The sequence below is a fragment of the Ambystoma mexicanum genome, chromosome 3p (assembly GCF_040938575.1).
Source record: "Ambystoma mexicanum isolate Mex_15411 chromosome 3p, UKY_AmexF1_1, whole genome shotgun sequence".
Classification (NCBI taxonomy): domain Eukaryota; kingdom Metazoa; phylum Chordata; class Amphibia; order Caudata; family Ambystomatidae; genus Ambystoma; species Ambystoma mexicanum.
In genome coordinates, this window is record NC_090925.1 from 1,216,148,792 (window position 1) to 1,216,172,219 (window position 23,428).

Here is a 23,428-nt window from a genome sequence, read left to right on the forward strand (position 1 = left end):
GCTTTTGAGTTAGATTGTGGCATGCATAAGATTAATGTTGATGATTGGGCTTTAAGTCTTAGGCTCCCTTAGAAAAAATATAATGGTACCCTGAAATTGAGGGCAAGCAAAAGGCTTTATTCATCCATAAGTTTGGTAAGAGTCTAATAGGTTTGGGAAGATTCTAATAAGTCAGCAATATCTGCTTACCTGTGGGTGTCTTATAGGGTATCTCACAGGAAAGTAGGGGCTCCTGAGAAATAAGAGGAGGCTAAAAAGCGAAAATCCGTGTTAGATAAATATCTTCCCAAAAGGGCCACAAACAGAAGGCTGGCAAATCCCATGGACATCAGAATATGTTTACTGGTGATCCTGCTGCTATATAGTCTGGCTCTAGTAAGCCACCATGCCAAATGACAGCAAAGGTACAAGACCACATAAAGCCAGAGGTCAACAAGATACTGGATCCTGGGGTCAAAGAACGCTGTAATAGTCTTTGGTCTACTCCTGCTGCGTTGGCACAAAAAGCAGAAACCAATCAGTTGCATTTCTGTGTTATTTATAGGGCTGCAAACTCACATCACCAAGACAGATGTCCATTCCTTGCCATGAACTGATGACTTAGGTAGATTTGGTAGGTTAGTTACAGCCACATTTCAATTTTGAGCACCATTCTTCTCACTTCTGGTTATCGGCAGATTGCCTTAACTGACTCTACCACAGAGAAGGCTGCATTTTCTAACGCAGGAGGCTTCTACACATTTAGGGCAATGGTGTTTTGGGTTGAAGAATGAACTTGCCACATTCCAGAGGAATATGTTTTATACTTTGGGAGAGTGCTGGAGGCTCTACAAAAGGCCCACCTGACTATAAAGGCCTATACAGGGCATAAAGGTAATGTCAACTGTTGTGCATTGGGCATGAGGTAAAAGGGGCTAAAATCCAGCCTCTTCCCAGAAGCCTAAACACTTAGAACACAACTGCTTTAAACAGAGTGCGCAGGCCATGGACACACCCGCTATAGTTCTAATCTCTCTTAAAAGAACACACAGTCATTCTGTCAGTCACCAGCCGTCCACCTTCCCGATCAAAATTCACCGGTGGCTGTGTGCTGGCAAGTTCAGAAACACTCCACTTCTTGAACAATCATCCATATGATCAGCCCTACAAACTTAGCATGTAAATACATTTAGCATTTGTATCTTTGGGGGCACCCCTCTCCATATATAAAGGAGGGGAGCCCTTGATTTCTTACCAAAAAACACCTCCATCTTTTCCCACAGACACAAGTCTTAATTAAAATAACTGTCAAAATGCTACCTTCAATAGGTCGGTGTCATTTTTATCTGCACCGCATTCTATGTCCTTCAACATGTCATTGCTCTGGTGCACTTTATTTAAATTTGGGAATCCGATGCAGATTTTCCAGCCCGCCAATAGTAACATTGAAACGTTATATGATACGGCAGTTATGACCCAACTAACTAGAAATGCATATAACATGATGGAAGACGACTGCTTTTGAGTCAAAATGAGAAACAGAAACATGCCTGAAAATATAATATAACGTGTCAGAGAGATGAGGGCCCTCCAGATAAAGCAAATACTGCTCCCCTTAGAGTTATCAACTATTGCAGAAAACATGTATTTTGACTGTAAGCCTAAAAGTGTCTGTGGTTTTCCAGGCCCATGTGGTAGTATCTACTGTTTCTGTGAAGTGTATTCCTTTGAGTGACAACTGGGCCGGGGAACCCTAAAATGCAACATGTTCGCTTGGTTTTTCATTCGTTTAAAGGACCCTCAAAGGTAAAGGCAGCTATGTGCGGCAGCGCCCACTAAAATTTCTTTGTGCCTTGACGCTTATTGTTCTTTTTTTTTTTTTGTGCAAATTAAGCAATGCTTAAAATTGCCCATCATCTTTTATTTGTGTTGATATAATCTAACTCATGTTTACTTTTCCGAAGTGTTAATGTTTTGCTTATGTATTTAAAAATCAGCTCTTCATAACTGTTGTACACTTCGGTTGGAATGTTTCGGTTTAAAATTATGAACTGGCACACTTTAGTCTTAAATGTTTACACTATTTAAAACATTTGCATTATACATAGACATACATCATCTTGCTAAAATAGGTTTATTGCCACAACATTCAAATCTAGTTACCTATGATTTAAATGTATTCACTAACAATTTTGTAAGATTGTGCGTGTTTGAAGAATATTGCCAAATATGTGTTTGGTTGGACTTCTTGAGCAAAATTAAACATGAGAATATTTCCCAATGCACTAATTACTATTTGAAAAGTTTGAATCTTGAACATGACACTGAGGCCAAAATTGTCCTCGTTCATAAGACATTTTGAAATCGAAAAAAACAGCTGTGTCTATATTCACACAGGTATGTTCGAGACATCATCCACAATACTTCGTCTATGTCTATGCGCCTCCCTTGCATATCAGTCCTTTCTCTTTAATCTGCTGCTCACAATCTATCCTCTCTCGTCAATGCACCACCCTACCTTGTGGTCGCTCTATTGGGCCTCATGAATTCTCCACCCTGCTTAGTTTGTGATCTCTCACCTATGGCCCAGGTTTCCTCATACTTGTTCCACACTTCTTAATAATGTCTCTTCATTTTCATTCATGTTTATCCTCCTTCCTATCTCCTCACAATTAAGGTCCGCATCACCTCGTTCATGCTACCGCAACTCTTGTGCTTGCTCTATCCTTTATTGTGTAAGCTCAATCCCCACTTTCCATGTGATTGATTAATTGATATTTTATTTCTATCGCGCTCGTACACAAGTGTTTCTTCATTCCCCATTCTTCCTCCTCCTCTTTCAATTCATGTCTGTTGACCAGTTTGATGGTCCTTACTGTCTTTTAGGCATCTCCCAAAGCCACCATGCTATCTCTCAATTAAGTACAGAGTCAAGTAAAGTATCCTACAGGAGAGATCCCATAGCTGGACCACCGCAGCAGAAAATAATATTATGTTTTCAGCAGTCTTTGAGTTCACAATCAGAAGTCCCACCCAGGAGTGCTCTCGAAAGAAGCTGATATATTGTAACCTTTCCTGGAGGTGAGGAGAACCCAGTGAACAGAAATGTAACCAGAACCCCAGTATCTGTACCTTTGGGCCTGTGCCCCCCTGCAGCAGGCGGACATGCTGTCCCCAGCCCCCTAGCAATCTATCCCCACTACTGTGACAATTCTCTGGGTTTATTAGGGAACTCTCATGATATGATATAAGTTGCGCCTGTACACAAGTGTTTCATGAGACTGTTGTCCCTATGCAAGTAAACAAACTTAGGCTGCTGTTTCGAAAGACCTTTCCAAAGAACCACATACTCTAATGGCCCCAGGCAATACAGAGATCACAGTTTTATGTACCCTTAAACTTCTCATTGCCGTTCATTAGAACAAATGTTGCTGGTCGCAACATAGGACCAAAGGAATATGTGGCAACATGAACATGAAAGGTTGGATAGCTCCTCTAAAACCCAGCCATCATCAAATGAACAGCCACTGGATTAATGATTTTTTCCATAGAACCATTCCTTCAAGGTGAATGATTCACTTGCAAAAGTGGAACAGGCCTAATATTCCCAGGCATCTAGACCTTTTCACTAGCGAAAAACTCTAGCGACCAGCTTTGTAATGCTTTTGGCTTCATTAAGATAAAGAACCACCTACCATGGACCTTAGCCAACTGATCAATAATTTCTTCTGAAGTTGAAATCAACTTTTGCATGAGAACAAACCTTGGATAATGATGGAAAGTCATGCAACAATACACGTGCCACCAGAAGGTTGTGGTTCAAACAAGTGTGTTTATTTATGTGTTTGTTAGGGAAGGGGTTGTAGCAAGTGCCTATAGGCAGGGTTGGACTGGGGCAGGAAATAGAGCTCAGAACCACTACAAAGTGGCCCACAATCACATACAGCATTTTGTTACTTCTCTTGGCAAACTGTTTGAACACTACCTACGAGGGCTTTTTTGGTCAGATTTGTTGAACATTGTCAATTTTCAAACACATTTGGATGGTAAAATGCATCAATAATACCACCTGTTCAGTGCCGTAACTCATCAAATGTGTCCAATTTGGCCCACAAATCTGGCCCAATTGGACCCAAATAAAACAAAACAGTCTACACTGGCATATTAGCTGACCATTCAAGTATTGTTCTGTTGCCCTGCAGGCCAGTCTGAGAATGTGTAAAAGAACTAAACGAATCTCTAGAAATTCCAAGGACGTTGCTAATGCAAAGAACGTGAAGTATGGAGGAACATACATGGGGTATTCTTTAGAGGTCCCACACCTCCAGTGGAGTAGTCCCAAACCACATTGTGAAGTTCAAACCTAGTCTTACACATCCTTATTCCTCCAGGAACTCCCTAATCTGCAACAATATGTCCATAGTATGTGGCCAACAGAGTTCTAAACCTATGCTTAAGAATTCTTTAACCTCCAAAGCTAAAACACAAATGCTCCAATTCATATCCAACAAAAGAGTTCATAAATCATGTCCTGCAAAGTCTATTCCTGGTCTTGAACACAAAATAGCTTTTCCTGGTAATCCTTTTCAGGGTTTTACTCACAGTTTGGCCCCTTATTTGGTCTTTGTGCTTTTTAAACTTCTTTTCTAGACCTCTATCCAGTCTCTGGCTTCCCAGCCATCTCTCCAGGCTTCAGTCAGCTTAGCCTCTTTACCTTCCAGCTTGAACTGGATCCCTGGTCAGCATTCCTTTCTGTGTCATCAGATTTATACTCCAACCTCTGGTGCTTCACTCGAGCAGACAGGTCTCGTCTGGACTTTAGGAGACATCATTGTCTTAGCATTCGAAGGTTCAGGCCCCATCACAACCTGGGTTCTCAACATTCACTTGGGCAGGTCTCTCCAGAACCTGGTTTTTCAGTATTCCTTTGAGTAGGTCTCCTCACAACCTAGACTTCAGCATTAACCTGGGTTGGTCTCACCATAACCTGGTTTCCAGCTTCACTTTGTAATGTATGAACATAACCTAGATGAAATGCTTAGGCCCCTCCTATACCACTGCCAGGCTCCAATACCTTTTTATCTGCATCTGGGTAGAAAGCAATTCCACCAGAAAATCTGCCCTTTTGTACCAAGTGACAGTCCCCCTGCTCTGGCAGAAAGCATCTTGGAAAATGTCCTCCTGTTCTTCTGTGTATTCTAGTCCGGCTGCCCTCTATACTGGGCTCATCCAACCACCTTTATGGTTCTATTGGGCTTCATTAATTGTATCCGCTCTTGAATTTGGTTGGTGCGTTTAGGTGGTGCCTCAGGGGTTTTGGGTTGGTCTGTTTGGTATCCCTGAGCAGGTTTTTGAATCCATAATAATGAGCCTTTCTGTACTGAATATCATGTTAATGAGCTTCTCCGTAGTGATCATGTTAATGAGCTTCTCTGTCCTGATTCATTAGCTAACTTCTCCCATCTGGTGCTTCTATGGCTACATAGTTGCTGCGCAATGTCAGCACCATCTTGAGTACTCGTCCATTACATAGCATTGCTTTTCAGCATTCTGCCTCTCTCATGTCTGGTACACAGACTCCATCTATGTCACGCCAGTACCATGCCCTCGCTGACACTGTTTCTTTTCCCTGAATCCGCGGGTTGTGGGGTACATTTACCAGCCCAACAGAAATCCTTGCATCACAAAACTGCATTTTAGCAGTTACAGAAATAATGGCTGTGCTGTGTCTGCTGAGTACATATTCCCTTGCATCACAAAACTGCATTTTAGCAGTTACAAAAATGATGGCTGCGCTGTGTCTGCTGAGCACATATGGGCCGAGATGGAACAAAGACACCCCGAGAATGGCTGCATTTATTTTCTTCATGTGAACCCAAGGAGAAGAATTCAAAGGCAGCCTGGCTCAGCGTTGCTGTGCTGTCACCTCAAAAATGTCAAACTACATAAGAAAATGTCCATGTTTAAAATGACCTTGCACTTGTGCTACTTTCATCTTTAAATATCACCCAGTTTGGTTTCAGGAAAACACAGCCATGCCCATCTATATTCAGGTTGAACACCATCAAATGAGGGCCTTCCCTCCCTGAATAGCATTGCTGTGTCAAATAAAGTCTGTGAAAAGCAGGAATTTAATTTCAGTCCGCACGGCTAGGATTCACTTTGTAAACAAATTAACACACGCAGTGCACTTCAAAAGGAGCTCTCTGTTTCCTTGCCTGGTGTCAGTTTCTAAGAACCCATTCCTTGAACATATCCCTGAGTATAGAAATTGACCAGAGCTATGAAAGCCTTCAGAATGAAAATGCGAGGAAAACCGCATTTGTTAAATGAACATGAAACCCTTTTACCCTGCTTTGCAAAGCAGTGAAATGACATTGTGCTAAATGGGAAGAATACTGTAAAATGCCCAGAAACACAACTGTATATTTTGGGAAGAAAAGCTGTAAAAATATAGGTATATTTTACTCTGTATATTTTATTTTTCCTCACAAAAAGAACTGCAATAGCCTGGCTGAAGCTCAGGAATTCCTGTTGGACCAGTTTGGCGTAAAGGCCATATGTCGCACCATCCCGTGATCTGATACTGCCAGGGCAGGGACCCTGTTCTTTGGGCTGTCAAGTGTGATAATTACAGGGTGCCTCAGACTGCTTGGCAGAGATGCTCCCAAGGACACAGGGAGATTCTAACCCATGTGTTTTCCTCAGAAGTGTGAAATCCCCTGCATTCAAACTGAAGGACTTCAAAGGAGGAGTCATGACAACCCCTGTGCAAGCTGACCAGGGAAAGACATTTGGCTGAGGTTTGGAAAGACTGCCCACATTTGGGAACACAGCCAGCCCATTTGATTTAAAAGACTTTTTACATTAAGACATTTGTTTCAGTAATCTGAATAAGCAGTAATGTGAAATTATAACGGTTATTAATGTAATTTTTGCACCATTACAATAAGACCATGTGGGTCATCTTGACATGTGGGGGACATGAATGGCATTAAAGGGGCATTTATGGGGAAAGCGTACATGACACAGATGTAAAATTTGATGGAAATATGGACGACACTGTTAGGCTCATGTGTGGCCATTTGTAGAATTTTAGGTGAAATGTTTTCCTTACAAATTATGAAAGAATGGCAGAAGGGCAAAGCAGCATTGCACAGATTTGGGTTTGAAATGACATATTCCTTATAAAATATGGAATCTGCCTATCTGATTTTCATGAGGATAACAATTGTAAAAATAAGGGTTTTGTTTCATAACTGATTTTGGCAAAAGTAACTTTGGTGAAACAAAGCACATCCTAAAACACCCACACTAAAACTGATGTCACTTCCCGGGATCCAATCTGCCTACAGGGGGGTGGCGATATCCACAGCCTGACCTATCCTACCTTAAAGGTATGTCCAGGTTACTTCTGCCCACATAGTAAAAATTATCTGATGTCACCCTGCTTATAAGGGGAGAAGCATAGAGAGAGTCAGTCCGGACATTCAAAAATCCGACATTCAAAATTCAGGACATCCAGTATCCAGACCTTCAGCCATTCAACATTCAACATTCACGCTGCAAGACATCAGACTCCAGAGCCAGGCCAGAGGTAGCTGATCCAGATCCAGGCAGAATCTCCTATCCAGGCAGAACCACTATCAAGAACTAAACCCTTCAAAAATCCAAATAGTTCAGGGAGAAAAGGAGGAAAGCTGCTGACCCCTTTGGGAGAACTCAGTGACCAGACCTGTCCTTGCCCAGCTGATGAATCATGGTGTCCACTGTGACCAGACCCCGGTTGGCCCGCTGTTCCCTTAAAGAAGAGCCCAGCCGCTGCACAGTGACAAGATCCTTGTCCTGCTGTCTAGAGACCCGGTTAGCTGCCCACAAACCCAATTCAAGAGCATTTTGTAAGTATCACCCTCCCCAGTATCAAATAGCTGCATACAACCTTCTGTTACTTTGCATTCTGTCCAACCCTATAAAAGCCCTATAAGTATCCTAGTAAAATCTTGAATTGTCAGAATCCTTTGTGTCTCCTTTCCATAGGAAAATCTGTGTTAGTCTCCATGTGTAGCGTAATTCTTTCCGAATCAGTTCAGTCCTTTGTGTAGGTCCTTAGTACTATTTTGAATAAATTAATTGATTTCCCATAAGGATGAACGTGGCTTGAATAGGTTAACCTTGCACATTAACCTCCTTCTGTACCGTGTCTTTCTTTAACAATCTAGCCACTAAAATATAGTTGCAGTAAAACAAATCATTTTGCTAACAAAACGAGTTTGCCTGTGAAATGGTTTCCCTTTTAAAATCCGATTTTCCTTTCCTATAAAGAATCCCATAATGTCACCCATAAAGAGTTACCCTTTCACTTCAGTCTCATACCTGTTATGTGCCATTGTCCCTCATCAGTAAACCCGATTTATGATTTTGACTGTTTAGCTCATTTCTTAAGCTGTTTACTTGTTTTAAACCTGTGAAAACTAAGAAATTGCAATTCTGCCATGTGTGAGTTTTGCTGCACTGTTTTCCATTCCAAAGTCGATTTCTCACCTATATGCATGTTGTTTAGTACCTTGCCTTGGTCTCATAGCACGTGACCTATAATTGGAGAACACTGACCATTCATTAGAAGCAAACACATATAGGACAACTGGCATACACGTAGACACGAGATGCCAAAAAAGGCCAAGTACAACGGGATTGCTTAGTCTCATGGCCTGAGAATGAGAGATGGCAACTTTTCTTTGAAGGAAGACCATTCCATGGGCCTCTCTCCCACTACTCAATGGCCCTCATTACGACCCTGGCGGAATTCGCGGTGCAAAATGCACCGCGGAGCATGGCGGAAAGCCGCCGATAGCGCCATGGGGGTTGGCGGATTTACCACCCCATGCCGACCTTGGCGGAGCGGTAAATCCCCAATCCCCATTTTACCCTTCCCCATTCCCATTCTTGCCCCATAGGGTATAATGGGAGTGGGGAAGGAGTTAATTACGCCACCGTAAAGTACGGCGGCGTAATTAACAACGAGGTCCCTTAGCGCCATGGTTTTCTCCGCCCGGTAAAACCAGGCGGAGAAAACCTCCATGGCGCTAAGGGAACTCGTAGTAGGGCGGACGGGTCCGCCGCGATTACCGCTGGCGGTATCCCACTCCGCCAGGGTCGTAATGAGGGCCAATGTCTGGCTCACATCCTGACAAACTGTCAAGTGTCCAAGGTTGGTTAGCAATGTGCCATCATATCAAAATCCTTAGCATCAGGCCACCCATCAAACAGTATGCCAACCAACCCCTTGTCATGAAGATGATGTAGTTTAACTTTTATCAACTTTTAACTTTTATCAATATTGGGATGGTTGCAGGGGGAGCCATCAGATACTTGTAACCCAATACAATGTTTAAACCTGAAGGAATATGCATGTAGCCAAACCCACTAACCTATCCCCCTTCCCTGTAGGTTTTGTAAACTGATATTATGTTATGACGTCAGCGATGACGAGTTTGTAGTACTTAAGCTATTGTTTCTAATTAGTATGTTGAGAGCAGCGAGACTTGAATGCTGGTATGCTGTCCCGGCTTTGTTTCAATGTGAATAAAGTTGGGTTTTGCTGTGCACTTTGTCTACTCTGTCATTGAGTCTGGTTTGGATTGACTCCTAATCCTCTGGGTTTATTTGGGATTTTGGGGCCGCCTTATAATAAGTGCTACATAAGCCAGATCACTATCACACTTTCAGAGGTCTATCTTAGTAGTCAAATGGTATTGGAGAACCAGCTCGGCGAGGTAGCTAGCAGCCTGTTCATGCAAATATGAAAAATTAAGAGTGTTTTGTGTTCCCCATCTGCTTGACTGGTAGGTAAAGAGTGCATTCAATGGTGTAGTCTAAGAGTGATATGGTATAACCACTTAAGGATGAGCATAGGGTGGGCATGGCTGAGTATATCTGCACTTGTTGGAAATTGCCCACAATTTGGGATGGGAGGCCTACATAAACACAGTTGCAGTAATCAAGCCTCCCGAGGCTACACAAACACTTTAAACAGATATGATTACCTTCTGAACTCATCAATGATAAAAGAAAAGGTGCAAAATGTATTTTTATTGTACATTTTCAACCTCTCCTGCAAGGAGGTGATTGTTTCAGACCCAAAATAGGAATTCATATTTTTAAGAATAATTGGAAATATATCAGCAGGTTTACGGCTACTTGGGTGGTTTTGGGTGCAGTGTTTGATTTTATTGTGTGCTGGAGCTAGTGAGAGTGGCAAGAAGCTGCAGACCGATGTAGGAATATAGTCTCCCACGTGAATCTCGAAAATCACTGCTGAGGTTCTCAACCTACACCCCTCAATCCTCTTCCACTTATGTTCCCGAATCCCCCCTCACAGAGAGCATTACTTGACAAAGTTGTTGAAAACAAATCATGGTTTGGCATCTCTGCAGAATTGACAAGGCGGCAATGGTCTACTAAAAGAAAACCATAAACTGTTTCAATTGTTCTCTCAAAGCATAAATACCTATTTTATGTGTGGTGATGGTTCACTGGCAAATTAGAATTGATCTTATAACCTAGAAAACTAAGTTGACACTATCTAAACAAATGGCAAAATGTAACGAAACCTGTGAAGATTTACTCCAATTCCTTTTAATGAAATTATTTTTAAATAAATATTTTTTGTGTGTCTTTATGGTGCTTTGTTTCTCTGACATTTATATGTGAAAAGAAAATGCAGATGTGCAAGGGTTAGTTTATGGGAGCACTGTGGGTTAAAAAGTGGACCATTCCTTTCACCCGTTCTTTGCCACTTATATGTGTACTCAGATGTGAATATCAAAGATTGAATCTACAGAAAGAAGGAGGTGCTTTAAGATAAGCCTTTGTAAAATAGATGTCAAGCTACTCATATGCTTGTGGTAGACTTACTGTGGATTATCGCAATTCCTTGTCCGGTATTTCACACCTGCGCCACAAGTCCTAGAACATGAGCCAAATTTACTCCATGCTCCCCAGTTTCCGTCCTGCTTCAAGATATCCGGGGTCAGCCAGATACAATGGCCTTTGAAGCAGTGCTTTGAAAACAAAACAAGGTGAGATGTCATACAATTATACTGAAATGCCAGGTAGAAATGCAGCTCATCAAAGGTCTGTCAGGCAGCCAACCGATTCTCCAATATGACAACCCATCTCTTCACCTCAAATCAATTTTCCTAACTTAATATAACAATATTCTATGCTTTCTTGACACATCATGAATGGTCTCCTGTTGTTTTCACGCAGCAAATTACTTAGTTGAAATGACTTCGAATATATATATATATATATATATGTGTGTGTGGATTAAGGGGAAAAGGGGGAGGGGAGGGTTTGGGGAGGGTTGGTAGTGATGGGTGAAGGGTTTTTGGGGGGAGCCCACCATTAAAATAAAAAATTCGAAGTGATTTCCACGAAGTTTATTATTTCGTTGAAATTAATATTGTTAACAACCGGGACAAGTTATTGATACTTGAAAAATGTTTTTTGTGAAAGATGATATGAAGATATCAGAACTGGGAGCATATTAAACTATATATGTAAAATATGCATTAAGGCTGATTCAAAAACAAGTTACTAGTGAGTAATTTGGACTTACTCTTGCTCCTGAATTACTGGGAGTATGCGGGAGTAAGCAGGAGTAACCTACTGTTACTCATAGTCAGCTCTTTGGGAATTAAACAGATGCACGTAGGCTTAAGTCAAGGTCACGTCAGAGTAAATTATTTATGAATTATTCCCTTAATTGGTGGGTTTCTACAGGGCAATAAGCAAATCTCAAGGTACAGTGGTGCAGCATCAAATCAATCTAGCCCCCGGCAAAATGTGATGAGGGGCTCAAAGATTCATACTACAATAAACATAGACAGGCCACAGGACAAGCTGGGGGCTGCTTAGAATTCGAGCCACATGCACCGCAGGTGCTTCTGGGGCATCTGACAGGCCCCGGCTAAGGTATTAAACATACACTGGGATCCATTTTACATCGCTAGCTGAAACAGGATATAGCTGCTTCGCTCAGATCTGCAATGGATCACATTAATACTGTGGACCTCCTGCAGGCATAAGGTGTTCTTCATTGATGGCATTGGTAACTAAGCCCTCTATGCGAGCAGTCACTTATTGACCGCTTCTAGATAGCCATGGCAAGCATAGGCTCGTACTGTGCCATCAGTGTAGTCCCAAGGTCCACGGTGCAAACAGGGAATCATCTCTGATATTAGAAATTACTCCAAATTATAACATCTTCATAAAAGGTTTCTAAAGTATCGATGTAAAATATAAAATGTTCAATATGGGAGCCTTCACATCTTTCGCCTGATTTTCTTTTTTGTCTGTAAGATTTCCATCAAACTTAGAACATAGTGCCTTTTTCCTCCCTTTATATGGATTAGACTACAATGAGATTGTCCACATCATTTTGTCATAAAGTAACTCCTGTCCATTTTAGTAAATTCAGAAAACTGAATACCCTTTCTCTTTTGCTTCTGCAGACACCAATACCTCGTTGGCCATATCGGTTAAGAGTGCAACTTTTTGTTTTCTCCCTCTTGTGGTGTCCCACTTGTGTGAACTATCTCCCCTGTGCCTTCCAGCTCCTATTTTACTTTTATTTTAAAACACCTACATTCAAGAAAGTTCACGTTGATGACTTGTGACTTCCAGCCTTCTGACGCTTGAGATGTACAGTGCATGCAGCCAGCTACATTTGTTTACATTTCAAGGATTCTGGACAAAGCAGCATACCTGCAAGTTCAGCACTTCCTCGAACTCTTAGGACTGAGACAATCCAGCTTTCGCCCTAGACATGGGAAAGAGACTGCCCTACTCGACCTCAAAAACCAGATGGACGATGCAAGAGACCAAGGTAAACCTGTCCTGCTTCTTCTCTGCGATCTCTCTGCTGCTTTCGACCTTGTAGATCACAACATCCTATGCCATCACCTCACCTCCACAGCCAACTTTTCCCAAGAAGCCTCCACATGGATCACCTCATTCCTACAAGACAGGACCATGCAGGTTTTCTCTGATATAGCCACTGCCTCACCCACCATCATGCTATGCGGAGTACCTCAAGGCTCTTGCCTCTCCCCCCACCCTCTATAACATCTTTACTCGCCCCCTCTTTCTCATCCTTGATGCCGTGGGCATCTCTTACACCAATTACGCTGACGACACGCAGATCCTCCTTACACTTACAGGGGACTATGACACCGACTCCACGACTCTCAACAACATCTACAATACCATCCAAATGTGGATGGCTGTCAACGGTCTCTGCCTCAACTCAAACAAAACTGAGAAACTACTGTAGGATCCCCTGACACCCTCAAAAAACTTGACACCCAGTTTAGCCACTTCACCATTGACTTCATCAGAATTCCAGTATCGGACACAGTAAAAACTCTAGGCGTCTATCTAGATTCTAATCTATCTTTGACTAGGCAAGTAAATGCAATCGCCTCCTCTGCTGCCTACCATGAAAAACTTCTCAATGCAGCCAGGCGCTTTCTCTCCAAAGATATCTGAGCCATCACTGGATCTGAGTTAGACTTCTGTAATATTCTCTTCCTAGGGACCTCCACCAAAAACCTGGAGAAACTGCAAGTAATTCAGAATAGCGCCCTGCGTGCAGCACAATGCATCTCTAAAAGAGAGCACATCATTGCCACCAGAAAAGCATCCCACTGGCTCCCCATAAAGGAGTGGATTATCTTCCAAGCACTGACCATCACCCACAAGTGCATTCACCTCTCTGCACCCGCTTATCTATCACAAAGAATCCACCCTGCTTCCTACACAAGACCTACCAGGACACCCTATGCCAATATGCTCTCAGTACCCAGGGTCAAAAGAGCCAGAGCAGGTGGTGCCAGCTTCCCCTACCTCACCTCCCTACACTGGAACGCCCTCCCCACCTCCCTGTGAGCTGAACCATCACTCACTGCCTTCCGCAAGGCTATGAAAACTACCCTGTTCGCCTGATCAACCCTGCTTGCTGATGTGACGTCCTTCCCCTTTCTCAGGGTTACTTTGAATGCTCACTAGTGCAACTAGTCTTTTGTAATAAGGACCCTCTATGCATATTATGTATAATACTGTCTAATGTCTGAACCCTGTACCCACTGTAACTAAGTTTTCCTACAAGTAACAGCGCCACAATGCCCCTGGGCTGTCTGTGTGCTATACAAATGTAATAAATAAAATAAATAAATAAAATAAGGACTTGGTGGATGGAGTGAGCTGAAGCAAGATCTGTTTAGCTCATGTAGTAGCAGACATTTTATATTATCATTTCTCTGAGCTTTGATCCCATTTGCTGTAGTGAGTTTATGGGCTTTATTGTTGAAGACAGACATTTTTCTCAATGAGTGTAAATCAGTAGCCATGACCAATTCCTTTTTCAGCTGCATCCTTCGGCATTAAGCCCAAGATTGTGAGGTATGGCTTATTAAAAATAGGGGAGGAAAAATCATAGAAGAGGAATTAAAGAATTAACAGTTAGTAGTTGAACAACAAACAACTAGCAAGCTGAGATTCCGGCACTTGTCATATCTGAACTGCTACCAAACAGTGCTGGGTGCTGTAAATGGCTAATTATGTACCAGTTGTCAGATGTTGTGGCAGGTCACACAAACGGTTTTCACCATGTCCACAACCACCACAACATGCACAATAGCATGCCTCGTAACATGCATTGAAAACCCCAAAGTATGCACTGTATCACACACCATGGCATGCACTGTATGCATGGCTACTCCCAGTGCACACCTCCCCACAGCATGCACTACATCATGCCATGGGAGATTAAAAGGCCATACCTATGGTCTGCTCCATGGACAAAGTCCAGACACTGGGAAGGTTAACTTAACCTGTGGCCCTGCGCCCAAGTGGAAGAGGCCCGGAAGATCTCTCTGAAAGCATCATGCTTTCAAGTAAGAACAAGACTACTTAGTGGGCGACCGTCTTGAGAGGCACCCACTTTAAGAGATCCTCCCACATGTTCTTCCATTGCTCGAGATTGGGGGACCTGTAGTGCCAGACCTGTTGTTTCTGAGCTCACCATGAATTGCCCTCAGAGCCCCGAGAAGGAAGTGATCTGCTTTCCTGTTAGTCTCCACATATTTGAAGCCTTGGGTCCATTGTCACCTGGCTCTAGCCTTTTAATAGTGGTCCAGTCGTTCAGTAAGATACGTAGTGCTAACACTCACCTGGACAATAATTCTAGAATACTGATGGCCACATCAGGGCAAGTCCAATATGGGGGGATGGCTAAGAAATATATCACATATCAATTGAAGAGAAGCACTTTGAGGGACACTATTGTGAATATTGCATACCTGATCAAGTACCAGAAAATCTAGTCATGATCTGCACTCTGTAGAGATTGGGTAAATCTTGAATCATTGTATATGTTTTTGATTTAGGAACAATATTCTGGAGATTGTAATTGAGTCACCAACTAAAGATTATTGACAAACCCTTACACAGTAAATTAAACAAGGGGCAATGTGGACGATACTAATTAGAAGGAATGTTCATTATTGTACTGGATGAAGGTGGGCATTCTGCGAGTGAAACGGAGCAAATGCTTAGAAAGCGAGTGCCTCATAATAGGGTATGTTAACTCATGTTATGTAGTTGTAACCATTGTGGGGCACATTTGTGATTAAAGAACAAATGCAACCAAATAGAGACAAGACTCGGTCTTCAACCGATCTTACCCTCTCACTCCCTACCTTTTCGCAGACACTCCCCGAGACTCTTTCTGGTTTCCCTCCACTCGCAATAATCGCACATCAACCCTCCTTCCCTTGTGTAGCTACTCAGGGCCCTGTCCACATTGTCCTTTTCTTTCCCGCTAATACTCTTCCATCCCCGTCTCCTCCTCCCTCTATCTCCTTTCTTCCCTCTAATCTTTCTTTCTCCTCAACTGCTCGCAATCTTGGCCTTTACTTTGACTCTGATCTTTCCATCGCTCATCATATCTCTCTTACCTCACGTGCCTGTCGATTCCATCTTTACAACATACGTAAAATTCGCCCTTTTCTTACCTTTCATGCCACTAAGCTTCTAGTCTCCTTGCTAATCTTTTCTCAACTCTTTTACTGCTCTGTCTTATTCTTTGGCCTTCCCTGCTCACGTCTTGCCCCTCTCAAATCAATCTATCACTCTTCTATTCGATCACTTTGTTTGCTCTCTTATCAGCTCAAATACAACTTCCTTTGTCTAGTGTTCAAATCTCTTCATGGTCTTGCCCCCGTTTACCTTGCTTCTCTTCTCTCATTCTATTCTCCTTCTCTGCCTCTCCCCTCTGCTGGTCTTTTTCGACTCAATGTTCCCCGTGCCCCATGTGCGCAATCTCGTTTCCGTTCCTTCCAACTTCCTGCCCCCCTTCGATGGAATCTCCTTCCTCTGTCTCTCCGCTCTATTACTTCCTATCCTCTCGTTCGTTCTTCCTTAAAAACTCGCTTACGTCAATCACTCGCTTGATTGTCACCGGTCGACTCTGAACACCGCTTTCAACTGCTATTTTAATGTACCGCTGATTGCTCTCTGTGTTCTCTGTGAAGCGCTTTGGCTAAAAGCGCTATATAAAATATGATAAAATACAAATACAAATCAACCCTCCTTCCCTTGTGGAGCTACTCAGGGCCCTGTCCACATTGCAAATCAGCATCTGGTGGAACCTTATCTGGGTTTTTAAGTTGTGCTTCACCTTGAAAAAGACAAGCCACTGATAAAGTTCCTTACTCTGAGTCAAAGTTTTATGGGTCACAGTTTTTACATCTTTGAAGTGAGCCCTCACTCCGAGCCAGGCAAGTGAGATGCACCCAAACACACAAATACATATATTTTAACTCCTCCCCTATTCCCCGCTGGCCTCTAGAAAAAACCCTGAGACGCACCAAAACAACTTTTTGAATAGCTTCAGTAGAAGCGGGTTGATGAATATTTGGATTCAGGCTAATAAATATGACTGGTTATAAATTAGCCATTACCACCTCATCCATCTTCCTCATCACAGTCCTTCCATTTATAAGGACATAAGAAACTTTACCAACACATATTTTCCAATCGATATGCAGATAAGACTGTTGCAAAACAGTATTATTAAAAGTAAAGACAATAAATTAGAAACAGAAGAAAGAACACTCTGTCTGCCCATCAATGACGACTGAATACTCCACAAATGTATGCTATAATGGTGGATGCATATGTTAGGATTAGCTCACGTATGCAACCATACATATGTCAGGCATTGTCACCCTAGGACATTCGACCAAAGGGGCTGCCATATCTTGGGTAGCCCTACCGTGAATATTGCTTTCAGTGCATTTATTGAGCAGAAGGGAAGTCAAAAATGATTTCCATGAGGACAACAGCAGTAAGCAGAGTAAAACATTTGCACAGTGTTTTACAAAAGGTCAAAGTGATAATAAATGAGGTTGATAATCAGGTGGAGATGGAAGATACATACCAGTTGGAACATGCGCTGGAGAGCCCGGAGGAGATTACACTGGCTTCTGGTCCAACAAAGGATTCAGTTTAAGGGCCTAGTTGTGCTCGTTAAATGCCTAAGGGATGAGGCGCCACCCTATCTGACTACAAGAATAAATAAGACCCCTCTTAGAGTGCTCTACGCTCTAACAACACCACCAGACCTAGGCAACCACAAGTTAACCTCAAGAAAATTGGTGCAGCAAGTTTTAATTCTTAGGCCCCAGCTCTATGGAACACACTTCCCACGGTTCTTATGGAGAGTGCCTCAACCAACCTCTTCAAAAACACTTGAAAACCTTCCTTTTTGACAAAGAACTTGGCTAATGTGTTTTAGCCCCTTTCTTTTTTCTGTGTGTCTGTTTCCTGGTGTTTCTTTGATGTTCTGTCTTTGTGAGCCCCCTGAGGCCTTCGGGTTAGCGGCGCTATACAAAAATAATATAGATAGATAGACAGACAACACAGACTAAAACATACATTCCATTATATATAGATATTATTGTTATTTTAGCTATGTGCAGTCATTTGCATAAGAGTGCAATGGCGAGGGGCCAGGGGGGCCCTGTAGGTCTCTAGTGCCCCTTCCCTGGATAGAAGGAATATTTTGAGAGAAGTCTTAAAGGCCTATGGAAATAGTGAATTCCAGTGGTGGGAAGCAAGGAGGTTGAAGGAGTGGAGGCAGGGGTGTGTGCAAGGTGGTGGAGAACTACAAGATTGAGCAGGGCAGGAGATCTCAGGGTGTGAGATAGGGAGTAAAGAGAGATACTGTAGTCCAGCAAAGGGGGATATTGCATGAATGGATTTAAATATGAAGAGGAGGCATATGAAGAGGGAAATATGTTGCATTGAGTACCAGCTCACATGTAGGCACTGTGCAGAGGAGAGAGCGGGAGGAGCATGGGAGGTTCTTTGTAAGCGCAAGTTGCAAATGTGAGGATTTTATTGAAGGGATGACAAAAGTAGAGAGGAAAGCTAAGAAGGAGCCTAGAGCAGAAATCAGCAGTAATGGTAGAATGGTTATTAAGGAGAAGGCAAATCTTGTGATTATTCTGATGGTTTAGCTTGGCTGCTGTCGTGGGGGAGAGAATGAATAGATGGAGCTTTAATTTACTGTCAAATATGACCCACATTTTATGAGCCTTGTGGAATGGAGTGGAGTGGGGAGATTAGGTGAAAGGATAGCAGCAGCCAGAGTGGGATGGGACATTGGGAGCTGGAAGATAGATTGCTTTAGTCTTGTGAGAGCTGAGCTTTGGCCATTTAATTGGCAACCAATGGTGGATGTCAGCAAGCCAATTTAAAACATGGGGGGTTGGATCAGGGGTTAAGGAAAAGAAGGAGAAAACCATTTGATTTGAGTATTGCCAGTAAATATGTGTCAGGAGAAGCCAAATGAAATGATTCGTTTGCAGAGAGGCAGGGTTCAGCATGAAGAAAAGCGGTCAAACAACAGACCCTGGTAAAACACCTAGTGGGAGGGGGTAATGGAAAAGCACTGTTCCAATTGCAGTGTTGTTCGGGGAGATCCAAGTATTATTGATCGCCATGTCAGAGAGAAGGGGGTAGTAGTTAGTGAGCGGGCAAGTTTCCTTACAGAGTGATTTGGCCTTCAATAGCCCAATCGTATGAATGGTATTGGAGGTGGCAGGGGAAATAGTGGGTATTAAGAGCAACTTGAGGGAGTGAGTAGACATGGTTAGGGATGATCAAGTGGATAGAAGGATGGGAGATGTGCAGAAACAATGGGGACATGCATAGAAGTGCATGGAATGCTCATGTGAAATGTTGGAGATTACACATATTCACTGCAGCTTCCCAAACTCGGACACCAACCACCCCTCTGCCCTGACCCTAGAGCTCCCGGATGAACGACGCTGCCAGGATGCCACTGCCCCAGGAATGGTGGGGAGGGGAAACACGGGAAGTTAAGGAGCAGAATCTTCACACAATCCCTATGGACTACAAAAGGACTCAAATTAGGTTTTAGCATAGATCAGCAAGAACCACATCAGAGGACCTACCCAGAAGAGTGCTTAAGGACACAGTGCTTGGCCAACATACGCGCCACCCTCCCTTTCATTATAGTCTTACTAAATGGCAGAGAACAACCCTGGAGGTCCAGGGAAATATGCCATTGTAATAACGAGTACTCCAAGAAGAAATACAGGGTCTCAAGTAGGAGATATACAGAGAAGTAAAGGCGGCTCAATAGCAGATGAGTGGGAAGATCACACACTGAGAAACAACACCCAATAAGAATAGAAGTGTTTGCCAGGCACAGTGGTGCAGTAGAACCAAGGCAGTCCATTGAGAACCATAGAGGTGGTTTGAAGCTAGGTGAGAGAGGAGGAACTTTTGAAGGGGTAATCCCGGCAGCACTGGAGCCTTAGGGGCAGGTCATGGGGATATTCAAAGACGAGCAAAAAAAGGAGGTGGTAGTGGGGACTTTGAAGAGATGAAAATATAGCAGGAGGGAGGCAGAGAGGAAATACAGAGCAAAACGCCAGCCTCACCTCAGGATGGAGGAGTCAGATTGGCACACCAGAACAAGTCTGGAAAACAAACAATGAGGGTATCCTTGAGGGGCTGGAATGGGAAGCACAGAAGAGATTCACCGAAGGATGTTGCCAAGACATATGCTAACTCGTGTCCCGGTTATTTACAGTTAAGTCAATTCCGTTTGTAAGGCTAACTTTGACTTTGTACGTTCTGAAAGACTAATCTGGGGGTATATTGGACTGGAGAATGATTCCCAAGAATACCTTTTCCAGAAACTAACTGTCCTCTTTATCCTTTGGTCTCCTTACAGCCTTTCTGCCCCATCTTCATCAGGGCCTTATCTTTCAACCTCTCTGTATTCTCCTTCTCTTTGAGCTCCACTTCTACTTTCCTCTTGTCTCTTGAATTCCAGTGAGAGAGTGCAGTGTGTAGGACAAAAGGAATGTGGAGGAACATAGTAGTTGTCATGCACAGACCAGTTCTGACCAAATGATAAATATGCAAGCCTTTTACGACCAAATAATAAATACAGAGTGTGAGGGGAATGTTTGGGGAATATGATTCACCAAGACCTAATAGCTCACCCATATTCTCTTGCCTAGCTGTAATATGTGGGGACAGTCTGGTATTCCCTTGTCATTAAGCCACAGTACCTTTTTCAGTAGATATGGCTCCACTGTTTCCTTGAATAATGTTGTGTCCAATGTGGCCTCGTCTAAGAGCAACCAGGCAACAAGCTGCATCTGTCCTGCCAGATAGTGCAATACAAAATGTAGCGGCTTCACCCCGCCATCAGCATAGTCTCAGCACATTGGGTTCAATGTGATCCTATGCCTCCCTGGCCCCCATATAAATCCACTCACCAAGGCGTTCATCCTACTAAAGAAGAATGTCAAAGGGAACATTGAAAAAATGATTTAGCAAGCGGGGAAGCACCACCATCTTCGTTAATGCTACCCGTCCCATCACTAACAGTGGCAGCTTTTTCCAGAATCCCATTGACTTCTCTATTCCTCTTAGTAATCTCAAAGTGTTTTGTTCATGCGAGGACCGTGCTTCATGGCATATGTTCACCCCCCAGATATCAAAATGTTTCTGTGGCCCATTTCAGACCCACTTTACACATAAGGGACAGTGGACCCCCTAACTCCCTGATACCCGGGGTCAGAAAAAACAAGAATATGCAAAGGTCTGTTGTCACATGAGGGTCGGTGGGCATCACCTAATTTCCTGCCTAAGTCAAGGGTAAGCCACCAAAAAAAGGACCATACCCTACTCAAGTTCACACTGAAAAAACACTGGAGTCTGAGGTTTAAAAAAAAATACATTTATTTTGTTTTTAACCAGAATGGACACAATCTGATAATCTCAATATAAAGTGCCTAGGGGCGAAAGTGGCAATAACATTCATAATCACATTCATATCATATTACTCACTTGTTTTAACACACTTATTCACACCAAATCAAACATACAGACATACAGATCCTGCATTCCTCCGTGGAACCTTGTGAAGGTGTGCACAGATCTCCAGGTCGCGGCCCTGCAGATGTACAGTAAGGGGACCCCGGAGAGGAAAACTGTTGTGCAGTCAAGGACCCTTGCAGAGGGTGCTGTGGGCTTGCCTGGGAGATGTCTGCTGGCCAGTTGAAAGAGATGCAGGAGGAGAGCAACCTGGCAGTCAATCGTTTAGAAAGCTTGTTTCCCATTCTAGGGGGGACAAAATCCACTAAGAGATGAGGGGTCTTCTGGGACATCTTTGTGCAAGAGTCATACGGCCTCATTACAAGTATGGAGGTAGCCATGGTGCTATTAGCGACATGGCTGCCCCCATACTGCATACCGGGTCCGGGTTCTCGGTATGGGGATTTACCGGGTCATTCCAACCTTGGAGGACCCGGTAAGTCCCCATTCTGAAAACCATTCCCCATTCGAGCCCCCATAGGGCTCAATGGGAATGGGGAAGGAGCTAATAACGGGCCCGCAAATAGCGGGCCCATTATTAGCTCCCTGGTCCCTTAGCGACTCCCGCTAAGGACGGCTGGTAAAACCAGCCGGCCTCAGTGGGACCCGCTAAGGGACCTCGGAATGCCGCGGTAAGGTGTAACGGCACCGGCATCCTTACCGGTGCTGTTAATCCCTTACTGCCGCACTCGTAATGAGGCCCATGGAATGTTAAAGCTCACACCACATCCAGAGAGTGCAGAGAGCATTCTGCTGGAGAGGAAGGTGAACTAAAGAAGATGGGTAAAACTACTGGTTCATCAATGTGAAATATCTAAGTGACCTTAATCATGAAGGAAGGGTTAGTGGGCAGCACCACCTTGGGCTTGTGAAAAGCGAAGTAAGGAGGGTTGCAGAAGAAAGCCTGAATTTCATCCACACAACTACCCAAGGTGATGGCGACCAACAGAGCTCTGTTCCAAGATGGGAATTTGAGGGACACTTTATGCAACGGCTTAAAGCGTGGGGCCATGAGCTTACAGAGGGCGACATTCAACTTCCAGGATGGGGCCGGCCACTGTACAGCTGTGAAGGAACGAAACAAACCCTCGAGCAACTCCTTGCTTAATCTGTGTGACCACAGAGAAAGGCTGATAGAGGAACGTGTATAGCTTGAAACTGCTGCAAGGTGCACATTGATGGAGGAATGTGCCAGGCCCGCTCGAGCCAACGATAGCAGATATGGCAGGATACCTTTAGACTGCGTGTTGAAAGGGTCAAAGTCTTGACCCTCACACCAGGAGGAAATGTGGTTGCATTTACTCCTGTAACAGGCAAGGGTGGAAGAAGCGCAAGCCATCTCCAGAATGTCCTTACAGTTTTGCAGTAGCCAAATATTGTCACATTCTAGGAGCGTAGGAGCCAGGCCATCATATTCATAGAGATTGAGGTGCAACACTGCACCGTCGCTGCTGGACCGAAGATTGAAGAGAGCAGGCAGCTTCATCAGCGTCACAGAAGACAGGGCAAGGAGTACCGGAGCTGTCTCAGCCAGGCCGGGGCCACAACTGATGTCTGAAACATTTAACACCCAAGCCACAAGGGGAATCGGAGGAAAGGCATACAGAAACTTCCCCTCCCAGGGGAACGTAAAGGCATTCCCCAGATACTCCAGGTGATGGAACCTGCTGGCAAAGGCCACACACTTCTTGTTGGTGTGGGTGGGAAAGAGGTTGATTTCGAGGGTGCCCGTAGATGTCAAATGCGGCAGAGCCCATTCGTGGCAGGAGATCAGTTCCCTGCCGAGGCAATCCACAATCATATTCTGAACACCTGGAAGGTAGACAGGAATGAGGAACATGTCCAACACCCAGTGTCAGAGGACTTCAGCCTCTGCTGACAGGGAAAGAGATCTGGTGCCACCTTCCTTGCGGATGTAGAATATTGTGGTTGTGCTGTTGTTGGTGAATATCTGGACCACTTG

General features: G+C 43.7%; 1 protein-coding gene across 2 annotated transcripts in view; it reads right to left on the minus strand.

Annotated features, from left to right (window-relative positions):
- ADAMTS2 (ADAM metallopeptidase with thrombospondin type 1 motif 2) overlaps positions 1-23,428 on the minus strand; it is a 2,237,498-nt gene that overhangs the window by 642,627 nt on the left and 1,571,443 nt on the right. For both annotated transcript variants that reach the window (XM_069652661.1, XM_069652662.1), the window contains one exon: positions 10,894-11,039. In XM_069652661.1, the coding sequence (XP_069508762.1) occupies positions 10,894-11,039 (146 nt within the window). The remainder of the gene's footprint in view (positions 1-10,893; positions 11,040-23,428) is intronic.